General features: G+C 28.3%; 1 protein-coding gene across 1 annotated transcript; it reads left to right on the top strand.

Annotated features, from left to right (window-relative positions):
- Positions 1 to 8,368: 8,368 nt before the first annotated feature.
- On the top strand, positions 8,369 to 14,382 carry LOC114166998 (DEAD-box ATP-dependent RNA helicase 8-like). Its single transcript, XM_028051886.2, has 10 exons — positions 8,369 to 8,949; positions 10,292 to 10,352; positions 10,971 to 11,205; positions 11,697 to 11,935; positions 12,310 to 12,561; positions 12,641 to 12,821; positions 13,152 to 13,240; positions 13,333 to 13,406; positions 13,480 to 13,607; positions 14,008 to 14,382. Exons 1-9 carry the CDS (start codon positions 8,669 to 8,671, stop codon positions 13,556 to 13,558), a joined length of 1,491 nt encoding a protein of 496 aa, XP_027907687.1. The 5' UTR covers positions 8,369 to 8,668; the 3' UTR covers positions 13,559 to 13,607; positions 14,008 to 14,382.
- The last annotated feature ends 4,264 nt before the right edge of the window (positions 14,383 to 18,646 follow it).

The following is an 18,646-nucleotide window of genomic DNA, read 5'->3' as shown; positions in this document are numbered from 1 at the left end:
CACTGAAGCTCACTAACTTAAGTCCTATGAGTGGCAGCTCACTAACTTAAGTCCTATGAGTGGCACCCCAACGATTCTTTGTTATCGCCCAACATTGTATCATAGTTTTAACTCTCAACTTGACTTGAACAGACTGTCCAACTTGATTATCTATAGTTCCTTCTTAGTTTAAAATATTATTTTAGTTCAGAATAACCATCAAATAAATTAAATTGGACAATCCTAGATAAATCAAATTAGTCCCACATACAACAATATTAAAACAACCCAAAAACAATTTTCCAAGCAATCAAATTATAATTCAATTCCACCATTATTATACATTTTATACAAATAAGTTACAAGATAATAATTATTTTAAATTTTATACAAATATGTTACTAAGTTATAAGATAATAATTATTTTAAATTTTAGGACTTTATATTTAGGTTAAAATATACATTTGGTCCCTATTTTTGTTCAATTTTGTCATTTTAGTCATAATATTGTTTTTTTATCAATCAGGTCCCAATTTTTGTCAATTTTGTTCAATTTGATCATTTTTTGCTAACGTCGTTTAACTAATTAACAGTGTTAAACAATTTGATCCATATTTTCGTTCTGTTTTGTCGTTTTAGTCCTAATATTGGTTTTTTTATCAATCAAGTCATAATTTTCGTCAATTTTGTTCAATTTGGTCCTTTTTTACTAAAGTTGTTTACAATATACATTTGGTCCCTATTTTCGTTCAATGTTGTCATTTTAGTACTAATATTGTTTTTTTATGAATTAAGTCTCAATTTTCATCAATTTTGTTCAATTTGGTCCTTTTTTGCTAACGTCGTTTAAATAATTAACGGTGTTGAACAATGATTGTCACGTGTCACTTCATGATTATTTTTGTTTTTTTTAAATGTCTATGTTTTATATTCAATTTAGTCTCTATGTTTGTTATTTTTATTCAATTTGATCCTAATTTTGTTTAAAATTGAGCAATTGTATCCATCCCCAAATTGATATCAAATCAAATTTTTATATAAATGTTATAATTATGCTTTTGTTAAAATTCACATTTTTATTAAATATTTTTTGTTTAAGATTACAATTAGTTTAAAATTATATCTAAATTTTTAAGATTAGTCATCATCCTTAAGATTCTCGTTCTAATATTAAACTAATTGTAACCCTAAACCAAAATATTTAATAAAAATGTGAATTTTAACAAAAACATCATTATAACATTTATATAAAAATTAAATTTGATATTAACATCATCTTAAAAAATTTTGGACTAAATTGAACAAAAATAACGAATATTGAACCAAATCGAATATAAAATATTGACTTTGACATGTGACATGTTATAGGTTAACACATGAACATTTTTTGAAAAATAAATAAAAAGTTAAAATGTTAAATAAATAAATAAATAAATAAACAAAAAAAACATGAAATGACATCGTTACTACTCATAACCGTTAATTATTTGAATCTCATTAAAGAATACTAAATTAAAAAAATTAATAATATGACTAAAATAATAAAGTTTGAACCATATATATATATATATATATATATATATATATATATATATATATATATATATATATATATATATATATATATATATATATATTAACCTTCCACCTAGTAAAACATGAGTATCCAAAATCCTTCACTTTAAAAGCTTTGCGATGTTTGGGAGGCCAAAACCACTACTTTCAAGAACAGATTAATCTTTTGTTGCAATGCTTAAAATATTGTGAAATCATTTCGATGAAAAAATTAAAAGTTAAACGTTTAATAAATATTAATTAAATGTATAAAAAGCAATAAATATATTGTATTTAATGAATATAACACTCAATATAAAAAATTTAATTAATGGAATTTAATATAAACAATCTTTAACTATTCTAATGTTAATGTTACTTTTGAAATATTTTTATATTTAAACTTATATGCACTATCTCCAATAAATATAACGGAAATGTTTAAAAATTTGAGCGTTAAACAAACTTTACTAACATTCTTCGTGTCGTGACTGTGAAAATAAAATATATAATTTTAATTATATTTGTATAATAGATTGGAAATAGTCAAAGAGAAGATGAAGAGAATGGAGATATTTCTTTAAAAAAAACGTTGCTTTTTTCATAAAGTATTTAATATATCTGAATACTTTTATAATGTTTTCTAGCAATAGAGTATCATGAGCATTTGTATCTTGTATATATAAAATTAAGGTTTTTTAAGTTTTAATTCTCTTATAAACTTTGGAATTTTTAATTAAGTTTTATTATATTTTTTATTGAAAATTCAAAATTTCCAAATCTTTTAATTAAATTCTTTCTATAAATAATATCATAAAGATTGTTGAAAAATACGATGATCTCGTTATTCAACATATGTTTTCATCAAAACAATAACAATCAATTATTATTTTATATCTGTGATATTATTTTATATTAATCAATTAATCATAAAATTTTACATTTCTTAATATTCGAAGATACATAAACAAATTGATCGATAAGATAAGAATTACATCACTCATTAAAAAATTATAAAAATTTTGAATGCTCAATAAAAAATAACAAAAATTGAGTTAAAAATAATTTTTAAGGAATTTATAACTTAATTATACTTAAATTTTATATAAAAATTCAAATATTTAATACTATGTAATAAAGTATAAAATGTATTATATTTAGTAAATATAACATTTACTATACAAAATTAATTGTGTATAATATCTAATAAAAATTATAACTTCACATCTTCATTCGTTATGAGAAGAAATTTCTCCATCATGTTATTAAATAGTAATTGTAACTTAAAATTGAACTTTTTTTAATATATATTTTTATGTGTGAAATCTTTGATATACTAAAAAAATATTAAATATGATAAAATATTGTATGTTATTGAGTTACACTTGAATTATAATTCATATAATTTTAAGTTAAAGTAGAACTGATATGATCTTAAGTTGAAGTGAATCAAGGAGATTTAAAATTTAGAATTTATTTTCCTAATTTTATTTTTTAAATAACCACTTTTAAATTAAAATATTATTTTACAATTTTCATTTTTAAGTGACCGTTTATTTAAATTTGGCTCTTTATATAAAATAATTATCTTACTATTTTACTATTTTAAGTAATATTTTCGCGGCTGTTTATTTAAATTTAAAATTCTTTTTTTAAATGAAGTTAATTACATACATTAAAAAAGGAGACACATGACATGACGACTATAACGTTCCACTAGTCTATACATTTGTATCTAAATATTTAAATATAGATGGAATTTCTCTTTTTCTTTTTCATGTACATGATTTATTTTCAATTTTATCAATCATTATTTTAAATCAAAATAATTGCATTTTTGTATTTTACCCCTTTAAATGGTGTTAAATTAAATTTAATTAGTTTTTAAGATTAAATTAATTATTTATAATAATAAAATATGGCATCACATATAACACATATGTTTTCACTACTATTACTATTAGTTAGTAAGGAGAATTAGTTTTGGTTGAATCATTCCAGAGGTTCTCATATTTGTAGCGAAATCTCAAGTAGGTCCCCCAAATTTTATTTGACTCAATTGGGTCTTTAATTTTGAAAAATAGCAACAATTCAGCCATAATCGTTAACGACCGTCAATGACTGTTAAGTGAACAGTGACTAGACATGTTGATGTGTTATTTTTTACTGATGTGGCTTGATCATAAGTAATTATGTGTTAAAAGTTAAATTTGTTGAATAAGTTAATTAGGTAGAAAAAGAGAGGGTCAACAAATTGATTTGGGGGAAACACAAACGACCTAGGGTTTTCTGCGAAGAGAAGCGAAGTGAAGAGAAGAGAAGAGGGAGAAGTTGCTGGAATCGAATTGCAATCGAGGTGTTCGTTCATCTGAATAGCGCGTTGGTTTAAATAGAAGGGCGAAGAAGGTGAGTTTCTCTCTATAGCATGTGAATTTGTGAATAAATTGTTCGGTGCATGTTCTAGTGTTTGTGGTTTGGGGAACCAGAATATTGGTTATGTGTGTTGTGTGTTTTGGGGGAAGCAAAATATTGATTATGGGTTGAAGGTGTTTAAATATGCTTTTGTTGGCCCACCATGTGTAAATGCTTTTGTGTTGTGGTCCCTCGTGTTTAAATTGTTGTTGGAGTGTCTTTTTTAGTGTGTTTTGTATTTAATATATGTTCATTTTTTTGTCGATATTTGATTCATATATAGGTTTATGTATCTATTTGTATACGTGTTTGCGTGATGGACGAAAAATTTGAGGTGTTTTTTCACCATGGAGGTAAATTCATAAGTGATGGGAAGTTGCGGTACAAATATAGGGAAAGTACTAGGTTATCGTTTGACCCAAACATGTGGAACTACTTTGTTGTTTTAAGCGTGATAAAAGGGCTCGAGTATGTTGAAGAGAATAAATTATGGTTCTCTGTTGGAGGTGTTTCAATATTAGATGACAAACTGCAGCTTCTGTGTGATGACAATGGTGTAACGCATATGGTTAATATCGCAAGACTAAATGGTGAAGTTCATTTATTTATGGAACACTCATTGTCTGAACCCAAGGTGATTGAAATGTTGGAGTATTTTTCGGATGAACCTGACACACAGGAGGAGGGTGGTGCACGTGTTTTAGGAGAGGGTGGTGAATATGAAGGTGGAGTTGCTGTTTTGGGAGATGTTATTGAACTTGAAGGTGAATGTGATGTTGAGATAAGGGAAGAGGGAACTCATGCTAATATTGGTGTTGTTTTAAGTGACAGTTTCCAGTGTGAAGCTGAAGGTGAGCCTGAGATATAAAGGAGGATGTTCAGTGTGAAGCTGAAGCTGAGGGTGAACTAAGGGATGATGGAGTTCAGTGTGGAGCTGAAGCTAAGGGTGAATTAAGGGATGATGGAGTTCAGTGTGAAGCTAAAGCTGAGGGTGAATTAAGGGATGTTGGAGTTCATTGTAAAGTTGAAGTTGAGGCTCAATTAAGGGAGGAAGAAGTACAATATCAAGGTGTGGGGCAGACTGAGATAGAAGAAGATGGTGATGTTCACATTTGGACTGAGTCTGGACCTGATGATAGCATGGATGAAAGTACTGACAACCTACTATATGTTAGTATTGATTGTGATATAGATGATGAACTAGGTAATAAGGAGTGGTTTAGTAATGTAGAAGTTGAGGTTGAATCTATTTCACGTGGACAATCTACTGCTTCTGGACTAGAAGTGAACAAGCAATATGATACTGACGTGGAGGATGATGTCAGGGGGTTGTCGGATAATGAATGGATATCTGATGAATATGAGTGATGTAGTAGATAGTGGTGAAGAGGGGTATGGAAATTTTGGTACTTTTACAATGCCCAAGACAATGGTTGATTATAAATAAGAAGTGGGGACCTATTTCACTGAAAAAGGAGGAACTTTTAAAAGCCATCAAAAGCTATGCACTTGAAAATGGGAGAAATATAAAGTTCGTAAAGAATGACAAAAGACGAGTGAGGTTAAGATGTATAGGTGGGAAAGGAAAATGCCCATAAAGTGCATATTGTGGTTACATGAAATCAATTAAAACTTGGCAGTTGCAAAAAATTGTAGATAACCATAACTAGTTTTGGTTTATACATTTCCTTACATATTTTAACTTTACTAAAATAAATTGTTTTATTATTTAATTTTTAAAATTTTATAAATACATTTTAGAATTCAATTATATTGTTGTAATAAAACAAACTACATTCAATAACGATCACTAATAATAAAATTATATAAACTATTGAAACTAACGAAATTTGATAACAATATGGTTGACACGATCAAATCATTATTAATCTGTAGTAAATTCATAATTGTTAAATTTGATAACAATATGGTTGATGTGATCAAATTATTATTAATCTACAATAACTTAATAATTGTTAAGATAGTAGTCAACCAAATAAAAAGGGTAAAGTCAATCTTATTTCACAGAAAATATGAATTAATTTTTTACAAAGTAGTTCTTATAAAATTTATACACTAAAAATATATTCAAATACAATAAGATAAAGATAAAATAAACAAATAAGATATTAGATGACAAATAATAAATGAAATAAATAAATAAAATTTTAAAACAATAAAAATATTAATAAAGAAAATATATTTATTTTACATAGGATTTATGTTGGTTATTTAAATATTATTATTCAATTAATTATTGTTTTATATTTTTAAATTAATAAATATAAATTATCAATTAATTTGTTATCACTATTAACCAAAGTATATTATCAATAAAAAATAATAACTTTTTAAATTAATCATAGTAAATTTAACAAAAGTACATTATCAATTAAATATTGTTATGTCTAATCTTGTATATTCTTGTACCACTTGTATGAAGTAAAAAACTAATTACTCAAAGTACATATTTTATTAATTTTTATTATAGTTTTTACCTTTAATCAAAACACATTTTTAATTATAGGCAAAAACACATTAAAGTTTATAACTCTAATCAAAGTACATGCTCACTTTACTACAATGTAAATAAATAAAAGACATATATAAAAATAAATCACGATAATAATCAAAAGAATAAACAAATTTATTCCAACTAATTTATAATTTGCTTAAAAGATTACAACAAAATCAACCTCACTTGCCTAGCCCTCCATAGATAATATAAATAACATAAAAATAGAAGAAAATAAAGGAAGAGGGCATATGTATTCACTATTTTTATGATAACATAAAATAATAAATTATTATTATTATTATTATTACAAAATTAAATATAAACATAGACTTAACTCTTCATAGATGGTGAAAATAACATAAAAATAGAATAAAATAGAAGGGATGACATATGAATCCACTCTTTTTATGGTAATAAAAAATAAGAATTTTTTTAATATTATTATTATAACATTAAATATAAATAATTTTTATAACTTCATTTTTAATATTTTTTATTTATTTTGTAGGGAATTTTATAATTAAAAATGACTTAATTTGTGATTTAGTCCTCTAATGCGTTCGTTTGGTTCATTTTCACTTCCTTATTATTTTTTGGTTCAATTTAGTATTATAATTTTTTAAAAGAGTTCAATTTAGTTGGTTCTGCTGAGTTTACGTTAACGCCATATCTATACATGTTACATGTCAATACGTGAAACTTTTAATTTTAATTTTTAAAATTTGTTAAACATTAATTGCCACATGTCAGATCATAGTCATGTCACTTGACGGTAGCAATTTGATGTGTCAATATTATTGTCACATGATACTGATTTTTTTTTTCAATTTAGCTCCTCTATTTTAAATTTTTGAGACCACATTAGTAATTAGGCTTAATTATAACTTATAAATACATGTTAAGATAATTTTTTAAAATTTATACATCAAATCATCCTACCTAAATACTTAAATTATTTTATTTTCTATATTTTTTCACTTATAACTTTTAATGCTTTAAATCTTTTATACTCAAATGTTAATATAAAAATACGTCACACGTAAAAAATATTTAACATAATTAAACTAAAAAAACTATATATATTTATTTTTAAAGTTTGAATATTATAGTTGCGGATAGAAAAGGACAAATTATTTACACAAAATATAATAAATGCAAGCATTTATGATATATAAAGTCACATATTTATTAAATATGTATTACATTTATGAAAGTAATAAATTATTTTTAATGAATATAAGAGATTTTTTAATTGTACTTAATATTTAATAAATGCAATCAGTTATATATATATATATATATATATATATATATATATATATATATAACATTTAAAAATAATAAATATATTTCATTAATGAATATAATACTTTTTAGAAAAAAATTAATTATACATATTATATTTATTGAGTTTAATCATATATACTAAATTATAATTATACTTTCAAAATGTACATTTTTTGTGTAAAACTTTAATAAACATGCACTTTGAATGTAAAGGCTTTTTTATAGCGAAATAAATAATTTTTTCGTACGAAATAAATTTTGAGATAATTATAAGATGTAATAAATATACTATATATAACGGTCTCTATTAATATAACACGAAACAAATCAATTTTGCAGGGCCATGCACAGCTAATTTCTTATAAAGTAAATAATTACTTGCCAGCTTATTTTGATTTGTGATAAAGTAAATATTTATTTTGAGGATTGCATTGAATATAATTGAAGGCATGAAAAAGGAATGGGGAACTTTAGAGAATAACAGCAAGAACAGGGTCCATAAAATAATTGTTCGAAAATAAATAAAGAAAGAGTTGGTCCACCATAGAAAAAGAAGAGGGAACTAAGAAGGAAATTGGAGGTTTCTTCTGCATTCATTATTTTTCTGAGTTTCTGTGTTTTGTTCCCTTCTTCTCTTCCTTTCAACCTTAACCCTTCCAAGCCAAGATATAAATAAGACAAATTCTCTCTTCTTTTCTCTGCGGGTTGAACACCAAGAACCTTACAAAACCCTCTTTCTTTCTAGATCTGTAGGAATTCCCAACCCTTTCGGCTCCAATTTTCATTTCCCCGAACAAGACCAAACCCTAACCCTTTCCTGCTGTATGATATCAGATTGAGACGTAGTTTTCGTGTTAATTTGTAAATTCTTTGGGTAGTTTAGGTTAGATTGAGTTTCTTGGGTTTTGAATCGGCGAGATGAACCACCACCACAACAATAGAGCGAGGTACCCTCCTGGAATGGGGCTTGGCCGAGGAGGTTTCCATCCGAACGTGGGCCACAACCCCAACCTCAACCAGAACCCAGGCCTGAACCAGAATCAGGCGTTTCAGCCTCGGCCACCGTACCAGCAACAACCGCATTACGTGCAGAGGCATTTGATGCAACAGCCGCAGCAGCAGCAGCAGTGGCTGAGAAGAGACGCCAATGCCGTCGACGAGGTCGAGAAGACCGTTCAGTCTGAAGCCGTGGATTCGAGGTTCGTGTGTTGTCATTTCGTTATTTTGCCTCAATTTTTGTTGTGTGTTGTGATTAGGGTTAGGGTTGAGGTGCTGTCTTTGTTGTTTTTTGTTGATTCTTTGTGGTTGGTTGTGGTGTTTCTGCAATGTGCTTGCTTGATGATGTTTGTGTTCCAATGGTGGCATGAATTGTTACCATAGGGTATTGCTCTGTGCTGTTAAATAGCCACTGTAGTGGTATTGTGTTGGTGAGTTCTTGGGAACCGTGATTGTGACAATCTGCTATTGTGGCTGCTGTGGGTGTTTTGCATCTTCTTGTCATCTTCAGCAAGCCTTTGGCCTGTGAGTGAAACTTTTGAGTAATATTATTTACATGCAGCATGAGTTTGATTTTTATTTTCTATACAAACATAATTGTGTGTGTGTATACATGTATATAACTTCATCCACGAAGTGAATGTGACTTTTGGTATTTGCCCACCATATGTGGTGGTTTATTGGTTTTCTGCAATATTATGCATTTGATAACACTGGTATTGCTGGAACCTGTATTCTTTTAGTGTCTAGATCAGAGATCCCTTTGTCTGTTCAGCGATCGTGAAGTTCTTTTGCCAGTCTTCTTTCCATGTTTCTGCCTGTGTTCTTTTCAGAACTGAATTGTGCACCATTTTTACTTTGTTTTGCATGATTCATTGTCTGTTCGGTCAACCCTCTGAAATTTTTTACTTGAGTGAACAACTCATCATAAGAGGAATTGACATCAATGATCTATTTTTATTTGGCAAGGCAATTTGTTGCCCTTGGAAGTTGTCACCACTTTCCTTTTTCTATAGGCAATTGGTGTACTTCTTATTCATTTATGCTTATTAGATACTTGTTTTCATATTTTAGGTTTTTCATTAACTTTCAGCAATATCACTATTGAATGTATCCTAAATTTTATTATTGAAACTTTAATCATTCATTTGGAATTTGAATCCTGAAAATTGACTAGGAGAAAAACAGTGACTGCACAAACTTTGCCCTATTTATGGTCCCTCAGCAAAAAGAAATACAGCATGAGACCATTTTCTATTTCAAATGTGGTCTGAATTGGTGTGTCTCAGAATTGAATTGAACGACATAATCTGTTTTACAATTTATACAATTTTAATAACAATATTTGGAACATGTATTATTTAAACCGTTAGTATAATAGTTACAGAGTTATTTTGGTGATATTATGGGTCTACAATAGGTTATCACTTGATTTTGTTCTTTTACTACTAGATGAAATAATTTTCTTTTTCGGGTGGTTCTGTTATTCCAAAAGCAAGGTGTGTTCTCATGTTAGCATCATTTACTTTTTTGTTTTCCTGTTAGTTCGCAAGATTGGAAAGCAAGACTCAAGATTCCACCAGCTGATACACGCTATAAGACTGAGGTAAGGTCATGGAATACCATCATGTTATACCTCAAGTTATTGGTTATGTATATTTTGCATTAATCACATCTTTGAGATCCTTGGTAACACCTTGGTTTTGATATTTTTAATTCTTACTTTTTGTTTCTGCATATTCTTGTTAGTATGGAGCCGTTTTTCATACAGTAATATATTATAAATGATTGATGAAATTCATTTTTGTCATAGAGTGTAACTGGCACAATATCAATGTATTCATGTCTTTTCTTAGTGCCTTGTGCTCTATTAGACATTTGGTAATTTACTCAGTTATTTAGAACAAAATTGTACCTGTAAAATTTACAAAGTACTTGAATCATTTATATATCGTGTAGGGAATGAGATGTATTTAGTTTTATTCCTTGTAACTAGTGCAGTCAATGGCGTATACCCTTGATGTTAGACTTCTGAGTGTTATGTTATTATATTTTACATATATTTCACTTTATATTTGTTATACTTGAAAGGTATAATAAAATTATACCATTCACAGATCAGTCATTTTAGCTACTATGATTGTGGGTTTTGTTATTATTAACTTTTGTTACATATTTACATGCTACTATGCTAGTCTTGATCTGCTTCATTTTTTATCTCCAGGATGTAACAGCAACAAAAGGAAATGAATTTGAGGATTACTTTTTGAAGCGTGAGCTGCTCATGGGAATATATGAGAAGGGTTTTGAAAGGCCTTCTCCCATCCAAGAAGAAAGCATTCCAATTGCTCTTACTGGCAGTGACATTCTTGCTAGGGCTAAAAATGGAACTGGCAAAACTGCTGCATTTTGCATTCCTGCGTTGGAAAAAATTGACCAAGATAATAATGTTATTCAAGGTTTGATCTGTTCCTCCAGTCCTCGATTCTCATAACCCTGTTGAAAGAACTGTATATAATGATGTTTCAATTCAATAAGCATATCGGTAGCCTGTAGATGATTGGTAAGATTCAGCTAGAGTTGCATTAACAAGCTGGGCAAGGGTGCATCAAGTTTGAACATTGATAAAATAGGAATTTATTTCTCCTCTCTTTATTCTCTACTGGATAACAAAAGCTCTATGTTTAAACACAAGATTTCGGAATTTCAAACAAAGTAATGGATACCCTGTTTTGCCAAGTTGATTCCCTTGGAAAGTTATTTTATATGAAGGACACAATTGATTTTATTGCTATAGTTGAAAATATTTGTGATATATGTTAGTGGCGTTGTTGAATCATGATTTAATTCTGCATAATCTTTAGCTATTTCATGGTTGACTATTTGAATAAGCATGATGATTCACTTTACATGTTCTGAATGTTTTCTATGTATTTTTTATCTCCTGCAGTTGTTATACTGGTCCCAACCCGAGAATTGGCTTTGCAGACTTCTCAAGTGTGTAAAGAACTTGGAAAACACTTGAAAATACAAGTTATGGTTACAACAGGTGGTACCAGCCTGAAAGATGATATAATGCGCTTATATCAACCAGTTCATTTACTAGTTGGAACTCCAGGAAGAATATTAGATCTTGCTAAGAAAGGTGTTTGTATTATGAAAGATTGCTCTATGCTTGTTATGGATGAGGTAACTATATTTAACCTGGATGACATTCGTCTATAAAATTTGGTTGATAGTAATGAACAGTTTGTAAATATTTCATATTTAAAGAGGTTTAGGAAGTTGAAAGTGAGAATAATGATTGAATGTTATTACACATGATCTGTTGTGCATGCTTGTTTTAAGTTTTTGTTGAATCTCCTAAATGTTGTCAATCCGGTTGCAAAAGGAAATGCCTTTGTTAATTGATCTTCTCATTTATGTTTTAAATATTGAGAAAATATATTTTCTCTTCCATCATTTGTGTATTTTCTTTCTATGGCATTTTTAAGGTCTATGTTTTTTAGTGGTTACAGTTACTTATCTATCTGAAGCTTTACGTAGCTTTCTGTGTTTGTCAGGCTGATAAGCTGCTGTCCCCAGAGTTCCAACCTTCTATAGAGCAGCTGATTCATTTTCTTCCTCCAAACCGTCAAATCTTGATGTTTTCAGCTACATTTCCGGTTACTGTAAAGGATTTCAAAGATAGGTATCTTCATAAACCTTATGTCATCAACCTTATGGATGAGCTAACTCTGAAGGGTATTACACAATATTATGCATTTGTGGAAGAGAGGCAGAAAGTCCATTGCCTAAATACTCTATTTTCTAAGGTTTGCTTTTTATTTGTTGTCTTGGTTTTCTTATATGCTGCCTGGAATATGTTGATGATGTTGATGTCTTCTATTTCAGCTGCAAATAAACCAGTCTATCATTTTCTGCAACTCGGTGAATCGAGTAGAACTTCTTGCCAAGAAAATCACAGAACTTGGGTATTCATGTTTCTATATTCATGCAAAGATGTTGCAAGACCATCGTAACAGAGTGTTTCATGACTTCCGCAATGGTGCATGCCGAAATCTTGTTTGTACTGGTATGTTTCTGACACTTTAACACAACCCTAAAATGATTACATTTTTCCCTGTTGCATGTGAATAATACTAATCCTACCAGTTATGGTTATGTGCAACATTTGTTAGATTTTGATTGATTTCTTTTTTTGGATATCATATTATTTGTTTTATTCTCAAAAGCAAATTTAGTTATCATTAACTGTACAATATTTAATTTTTTTTGGTGTTGCGCTCTTATGTTGTGGTATATTAATTTCTTTGTTTAATTAAACTTTTGGTTAGATATCATGCTTTTACATATATTGTAATGATTGAAGTTTTTCATGCTTCTTTATGTGAAATAATTGCAGATCTTTTTACTAGAGGAATAGACATTCAGGCAGTTAATGTTGTTATTAATTTTGATTTTCCCAAGAACTCAGAGACTTATTTGCACAGGGTATGTATGATTTGTGGTCACTCCCTCTCTAACTCATTTTCTTGGATACTAGTTATCTGTACATGTTCTAAAGGGTGCTCTTCTGATGATAGGTTGGTCGTTCAGGGAGGTTTGGGCACCTTGGGTTGGCAGTGAATTTGATTACTTACGAGGATCGCTTTAATTTGTATGTAATTTACTTTTGAATGATTTTTTGAGATACTCGGTGTAGTTTCTGATGCGTTTACTCTTTCGTTCAGATATAGGATTGAACAAGAACTTGGAACTGAAATAAAGCAGATTCCACCGCAAATTGATCAGGCAATTTATTGCCGGTAATTGGTTGTAAATACCAGGATTGTGTTTACAATTGTGGCTAATAGCAGTGGTGAGTGACAGGAATTTTGTTTTCCGTATTTATGATGCGAATTTTCTAAATCAAAACTAGAGTAAATTTGGAGATAAATATGAATAATTTGTAGTGTAGTACTTTGCAAGAGCAACTTGGTTTCCAGGAAGACAAATTATTCCTTTATCAGAAAAGGACTTTCATATTTTAATTAATTTCTATCAAGGGTGACAAATCCATCGTGTGATATGCCACTAAATATGTGGGTGTTTGTTGGTGAAAATTCAATTATTTGGCGTATCTTCATTTTTATTAAATTTTGATTAAGCTTTTTCTGGATACCTTGTATTAATTCATGTAGTGGTATATGCCTGTTTGTTTTAGCTCCAATATGATTTGTAGCTGCTGTTGCTGTTGCTGACGTTTGTATTTCTTGCAGGTTAGTGTGACTGTGACACAAGCAAGTGCATGGGAGGATTTGCTAAGCTAGTGAATAGTGTATTATTGGACCCTGGCATGAGAGGATGCACTTTCAAAACTGGGTATTATTGGACCCATTACTGAGTGCTTTTCGATTAATTCTGGTTTTGAGAGCCCTGAAACATTATTGGAACATTTTGTGTTTAATGTCGGCTTTTAACTGCCAGATAGTTACTGGGTCCAGTTTGGGTTTTTCCGTTAATTACATTCGCAGATTATTGTCATTAAATATTTTAGTACTCTAGTTTTATAATATGGTTTAGGGATAATATACCTTGTTATGAACATGTCCCTTCCCAATCCTATTATGCTATCGGTCTGCAATTATGGCGTCTCTTATAAATTGTAGATTCTTAGCGTAGAAATCTCAAGCTGGGTATATGGTCATGCTGGTGCTGTTAATTTGCCTGTCGCCAGGATTTTCATGGCCATTGCCGTTGAAGTTTCTCGAAGGCCTTACCAAGTTTCTGGAGCCTTTCTTTTTCGTTTTTAGTTTTTCGAGGACCTTGTTGGGATCTCATCAATTTTTAATTTCTTGAGCTATGAAGCTACATGGTACTCAGATGCTATCTGCATAGTAGGTGGTTTCTTATGTTCACAGATTTTTATACCCGTGGCACTGTTAGAATGCATATTTCCTTTTTAAGGGCTTCTTTGGTATGTATCTCACTCTTTTTTTCTGTTTAAAAAATATTTTCCTAAAACAATTAGTATATTTCAGCATGAAATCTATCAATGAAATTTTTTTTCCAAGTGTTTTAAAAAAAAATATTTCAATCGTAAAATTAAGGGTGATTTTTATAAACCATGTTCGAAGACAGTGTCGAATGTTATGGTGCAAACATTCAGAAAAAGTGGGCTACTTTATTCAGAAAAGTAAACCAACAGAGTCAAAAATATCTCATATCATGTATGATTTTTTGATAATTCTGACCTCGCTGTTGATACTCGTTTCATTTTTATTTTAGTTTTCGTCCTTCTCATATTATATAAGGGAAATGGTATTTTAACAATTTTTTTAAATAAATTGATAAATTATCAATTTAAGTAAAAAAGAATAATTTTATTATTTTATTTTGATTAAAAATAAAAAATTTATTCATTTTAATTTTATTTATAAAAATTTTGTCAAGTTTATAAAAAACAAATCCTTTTGAAAACATAATTTGAAAATTATAGAATGTTTAGGAAATTGGGAGTAGGACGTGGGTCTGTTTTCTGTGTTCAGACTTAACAGTTGATGTTGACATTTGGATAAACTTAAATATAATTTTAGTCCTTTTAACGGGAATTGAAATTTTTGCGAGAGAAGTAAAACTGTTTGTTGGAATAGAAGATGCAGGTACAAAATGGCTTGAAAAAAAATGTGGTTCCAATGCTCTTTTCTGGTTTTATGGTCATGTCACCTTTTAGAATGAATGTTGACTTTTTGGCTCCTCTTATTTGCCTTATTTTAAAGTAGTAACTATCTCCTATAATTTTACAGGATTTACAAAAAATAACTTTTGGACTCAGTCTTCCAAGTTATCATTTCTTCATTATAACTTGGTTGATTTCTGTCCTTATTTTCTCTTTTTTAGTCACTACACCTTCAAACTCAATTTCTATTTGGTTGAAGTTGTGATGATGAGAGATTCTGAAGAATACCTCTTTGAATAAATTAGTAATGATAGAGGAAATCTCCTTTCTTCTACTCCCCGTTTATATAATTTATACTATTATCATGTTTGTTTCCTAAAAAATAGTTACACTATGATACCATTTCAGTAATAATCTTAATGTAAGAGGTTATGATAAGCTTTATAGGATAAAATGACACTCTCATGGCTTAAATGTCCATTTATAGTTATTTCTAATCCTTACTAAAAAGATATTACTATCTTAAACGATTCAAGGATCCAACGCGCTTTCTTATACGCAAGATTCTCATAAGAGATAAATGTAGAGCATATTTGTATTTATGTGGGAAAGAGATAGTATAAATAATACATTTCAAGACTTATAGAGAAGATAAAACTTAAAAGAAAGACATAAAATATGTGATGAGCATATTTTTATTCAACAACCAATATCCTTTTACAAAAGGAGAGTCTCCCTTTTAAAAAAAAGACCATACACACGGGTTTACATTTTAAATTTAATTATGGACTTCAAACTTTCAAAACATTTAAAAAGATAAGATCATATACAAAATAAGTATAAAAAACTAAAAAGATAGAAAAATAATAGTTGAACAAAGCTTTTTTTAACAAATTTTGACAAATTAGAGGTAAAAAAATATCACTTTATTAGTTTATTTTTATTAAAAAATAAAAATTTAATCTATTTTAATTCTATTTATGAAAATTATGTCAAATTTATAAAAAAATAAAAATTGTCAACACAACATAATTTTTCAAAAAGATAACATAATCTTATAAAGTTGTCTACTTGGTAGTAGACCTACTATCCCACGAGTAGACAATGATTGATAGAATGGTGTTAGTGTTGTGCTTGCAGTAGCTTCTTATTAATTTTGTCAGAAAGAATGATTAAATTTCCCTTTATAAAATATGAGTCTTGTTTTTTGGTGGCCAAACTCACACTTCTGTTCACAAGTCTAAAAGTAATATTTTAATTGTAACATGGTGAAGATACATGGTTGCACTTGAAAAGTATTTGACATATTGTGGTTAAGCCTAAACAAACACTCCAACAAATGAATAATCAAAGAATGTACATTCCTAAGAGGAAAGATATTCTTATTTCTCTCACCTAATATTTTCTCAAAATCTTCTTAAAATTCTCAATTTTTCAAAAAGTTTAATCTAATTCAAAATCTTTCAAATTACATGTTTTGAAAATATTTTAATATATATGTTTCAAGATATATAAATTAGAATTTGTTTCCCACACAATAGAGTGATCATTCCATATAATATCACATAATATAATTTGTAGCATTTGTTTAAAATATTTATTTTAAAAATGAAAAAATTACAACATTCCAAATTACTTTATTGAATACTCTTGGCATAAATTGAAGATCTGATTGAACAGAAAGGAATGTGAGGTTTGGAGTGGTCATATAAAAGAAGACCAATGATTGCTTACCATATAAAGTTTGAGGCTTCCATCACCAATGGCTTCACATATACATATAAATTAATGTTCTATCCTTCCACAGGGACATTCGCTACTATTAAATGCTCTCAAATCATTCACAATCATTTTTTTCCCAATCTTATCTTCTCTTCAGTAAAAAATACTTATAATATTGTCTTATTATTTTGTTCAGAATTAATAAAGAAAAAGGTGTTCTACCTTAATCGTTTTGGAATTTATATTGAATGCGTGTTTTTTTTTAAGATAACGTAATCCAGAGTTGTATTTTAAAACTTAATAAACACAATCCAGAGGTTAATTTATCTTAGTTTTTCTTTACCATCCTTCTTAATAACTCAGGATTTTATTATCTTCATAGCTACACAATTTATCATCACAAACTAACTAATTCTTTTAATTGTTGATTGATTTTCTTACTAAACACTTGTTATATATATATATATATATATATATATATATATATATATATATATATATATATATGACATATCTTCCTTGAAAATGATTGAGCATGCTCAAATACATAACAATTTATACATATACTTAAACAATAACTTAAATTTATCATTTAAATATGTTTTTAATTCTTAGACACAAAATTGAAATTTGTTCATGTATCAAATTTTAGTACATTTTAATCGTAAATTTAAAAAATAAATGGATATAATCCTTTTATGTGTTAAAAAAATATTCTACACTGATATTTGAGTTAGAGTGCGTCAAATGGTGTAAAGAGTTAAAATATTAGTCTAAAACATCATTTAACATCTTAAAAAAATTTCATACATTTGAGTTATATTAACTACATCTCTTTATTTTTTAAATTTGAAAACTAAACTATATCAAAATTTGAGATATAAACAAATTATAATTTTGTGATCAAGTATAAGAAATACAAATATATTTAATCCTAAATCTATAATGGAAAATGATTAATGAAGACAAGTATTTCTATGTTCATGATTAATGAAAATAGATCTCAACATTTTTTTATTTTTATTTGTGGCATTATAAATTAGGATATCTTTCTAATTCTCTCTTGCAAAAGTGTTGTACTTCCTTTTTCTTATATTATTTTTAATAAAGATATAGTTTGTAATTGTCATCATAAAAAACAATGTAAACTTTCTTATTTCCATCATTGTGTATCTAACCTTAGATCCTTTTAATCTTTTACATATGTACACATTACATTTCTTCTTTTCATTGACGTCAATGTTTATTAACTATTACACATAATTATAGTAGGTGCATGTGTATTTTCTTGATGAATGTAAATTAGAAACTAGACTATGAATAACTAATTTGATTAGTTTAATGTCAAATCAATATTTTACCAAAGTTAAGATCATTATAGTTGATAAAGACATCGAATATCATATACCTTTTTATTATTCTTCTCTTAGCATTCTATATTAAACCTCATGTGTTCAAATGCTTTAATTAAACTCTAGTTGAAATGAAACAGAGATACTATCTGAATGTTTTCTCGG

This window comes from Vigna unguiculata, chromosome 10 (genome assembly GCF_037176805.1).
Source record: "Vigna unguiculata cultivar grain cowpea cultivar isolate G323 ecotype 2 chromosome 10, ASM3717680v1, whole genome shotgun sequence".
Classification (NCBI taxonomy): Eukaryota; Viridiplantae; Streptophyta; class Magnoliopsida; order Fabales; family Fabaceae; genus Vigna; species Vigna unguiculata.
This window is presented reverse-complemented; position numbering and strand designations above follow the sequence as displayed.

Coding starts and splice junctions, on each gene's coding strand:
- LOC114166998 (XM_028051886.2), top strand. CDS start 8,669: ATGAACCACCACCACAACAATAGAGCGAGGTACCCTCCTGGAATGGGG. Junction 10,353..10,970: donor ATACACGCTATAAGACTGAG/GTAAGGTCATGG, acceptor TTTTATCTCCAG/GATGTAACAGCAACAAAAGG. Junction 12,822..13,151: donor CCGAAATCTTGTTTGTACTG/GTATGTTTCTGA, acceptor AAATAATTGCAG/ATCTTTTTACTAGAGGAATA.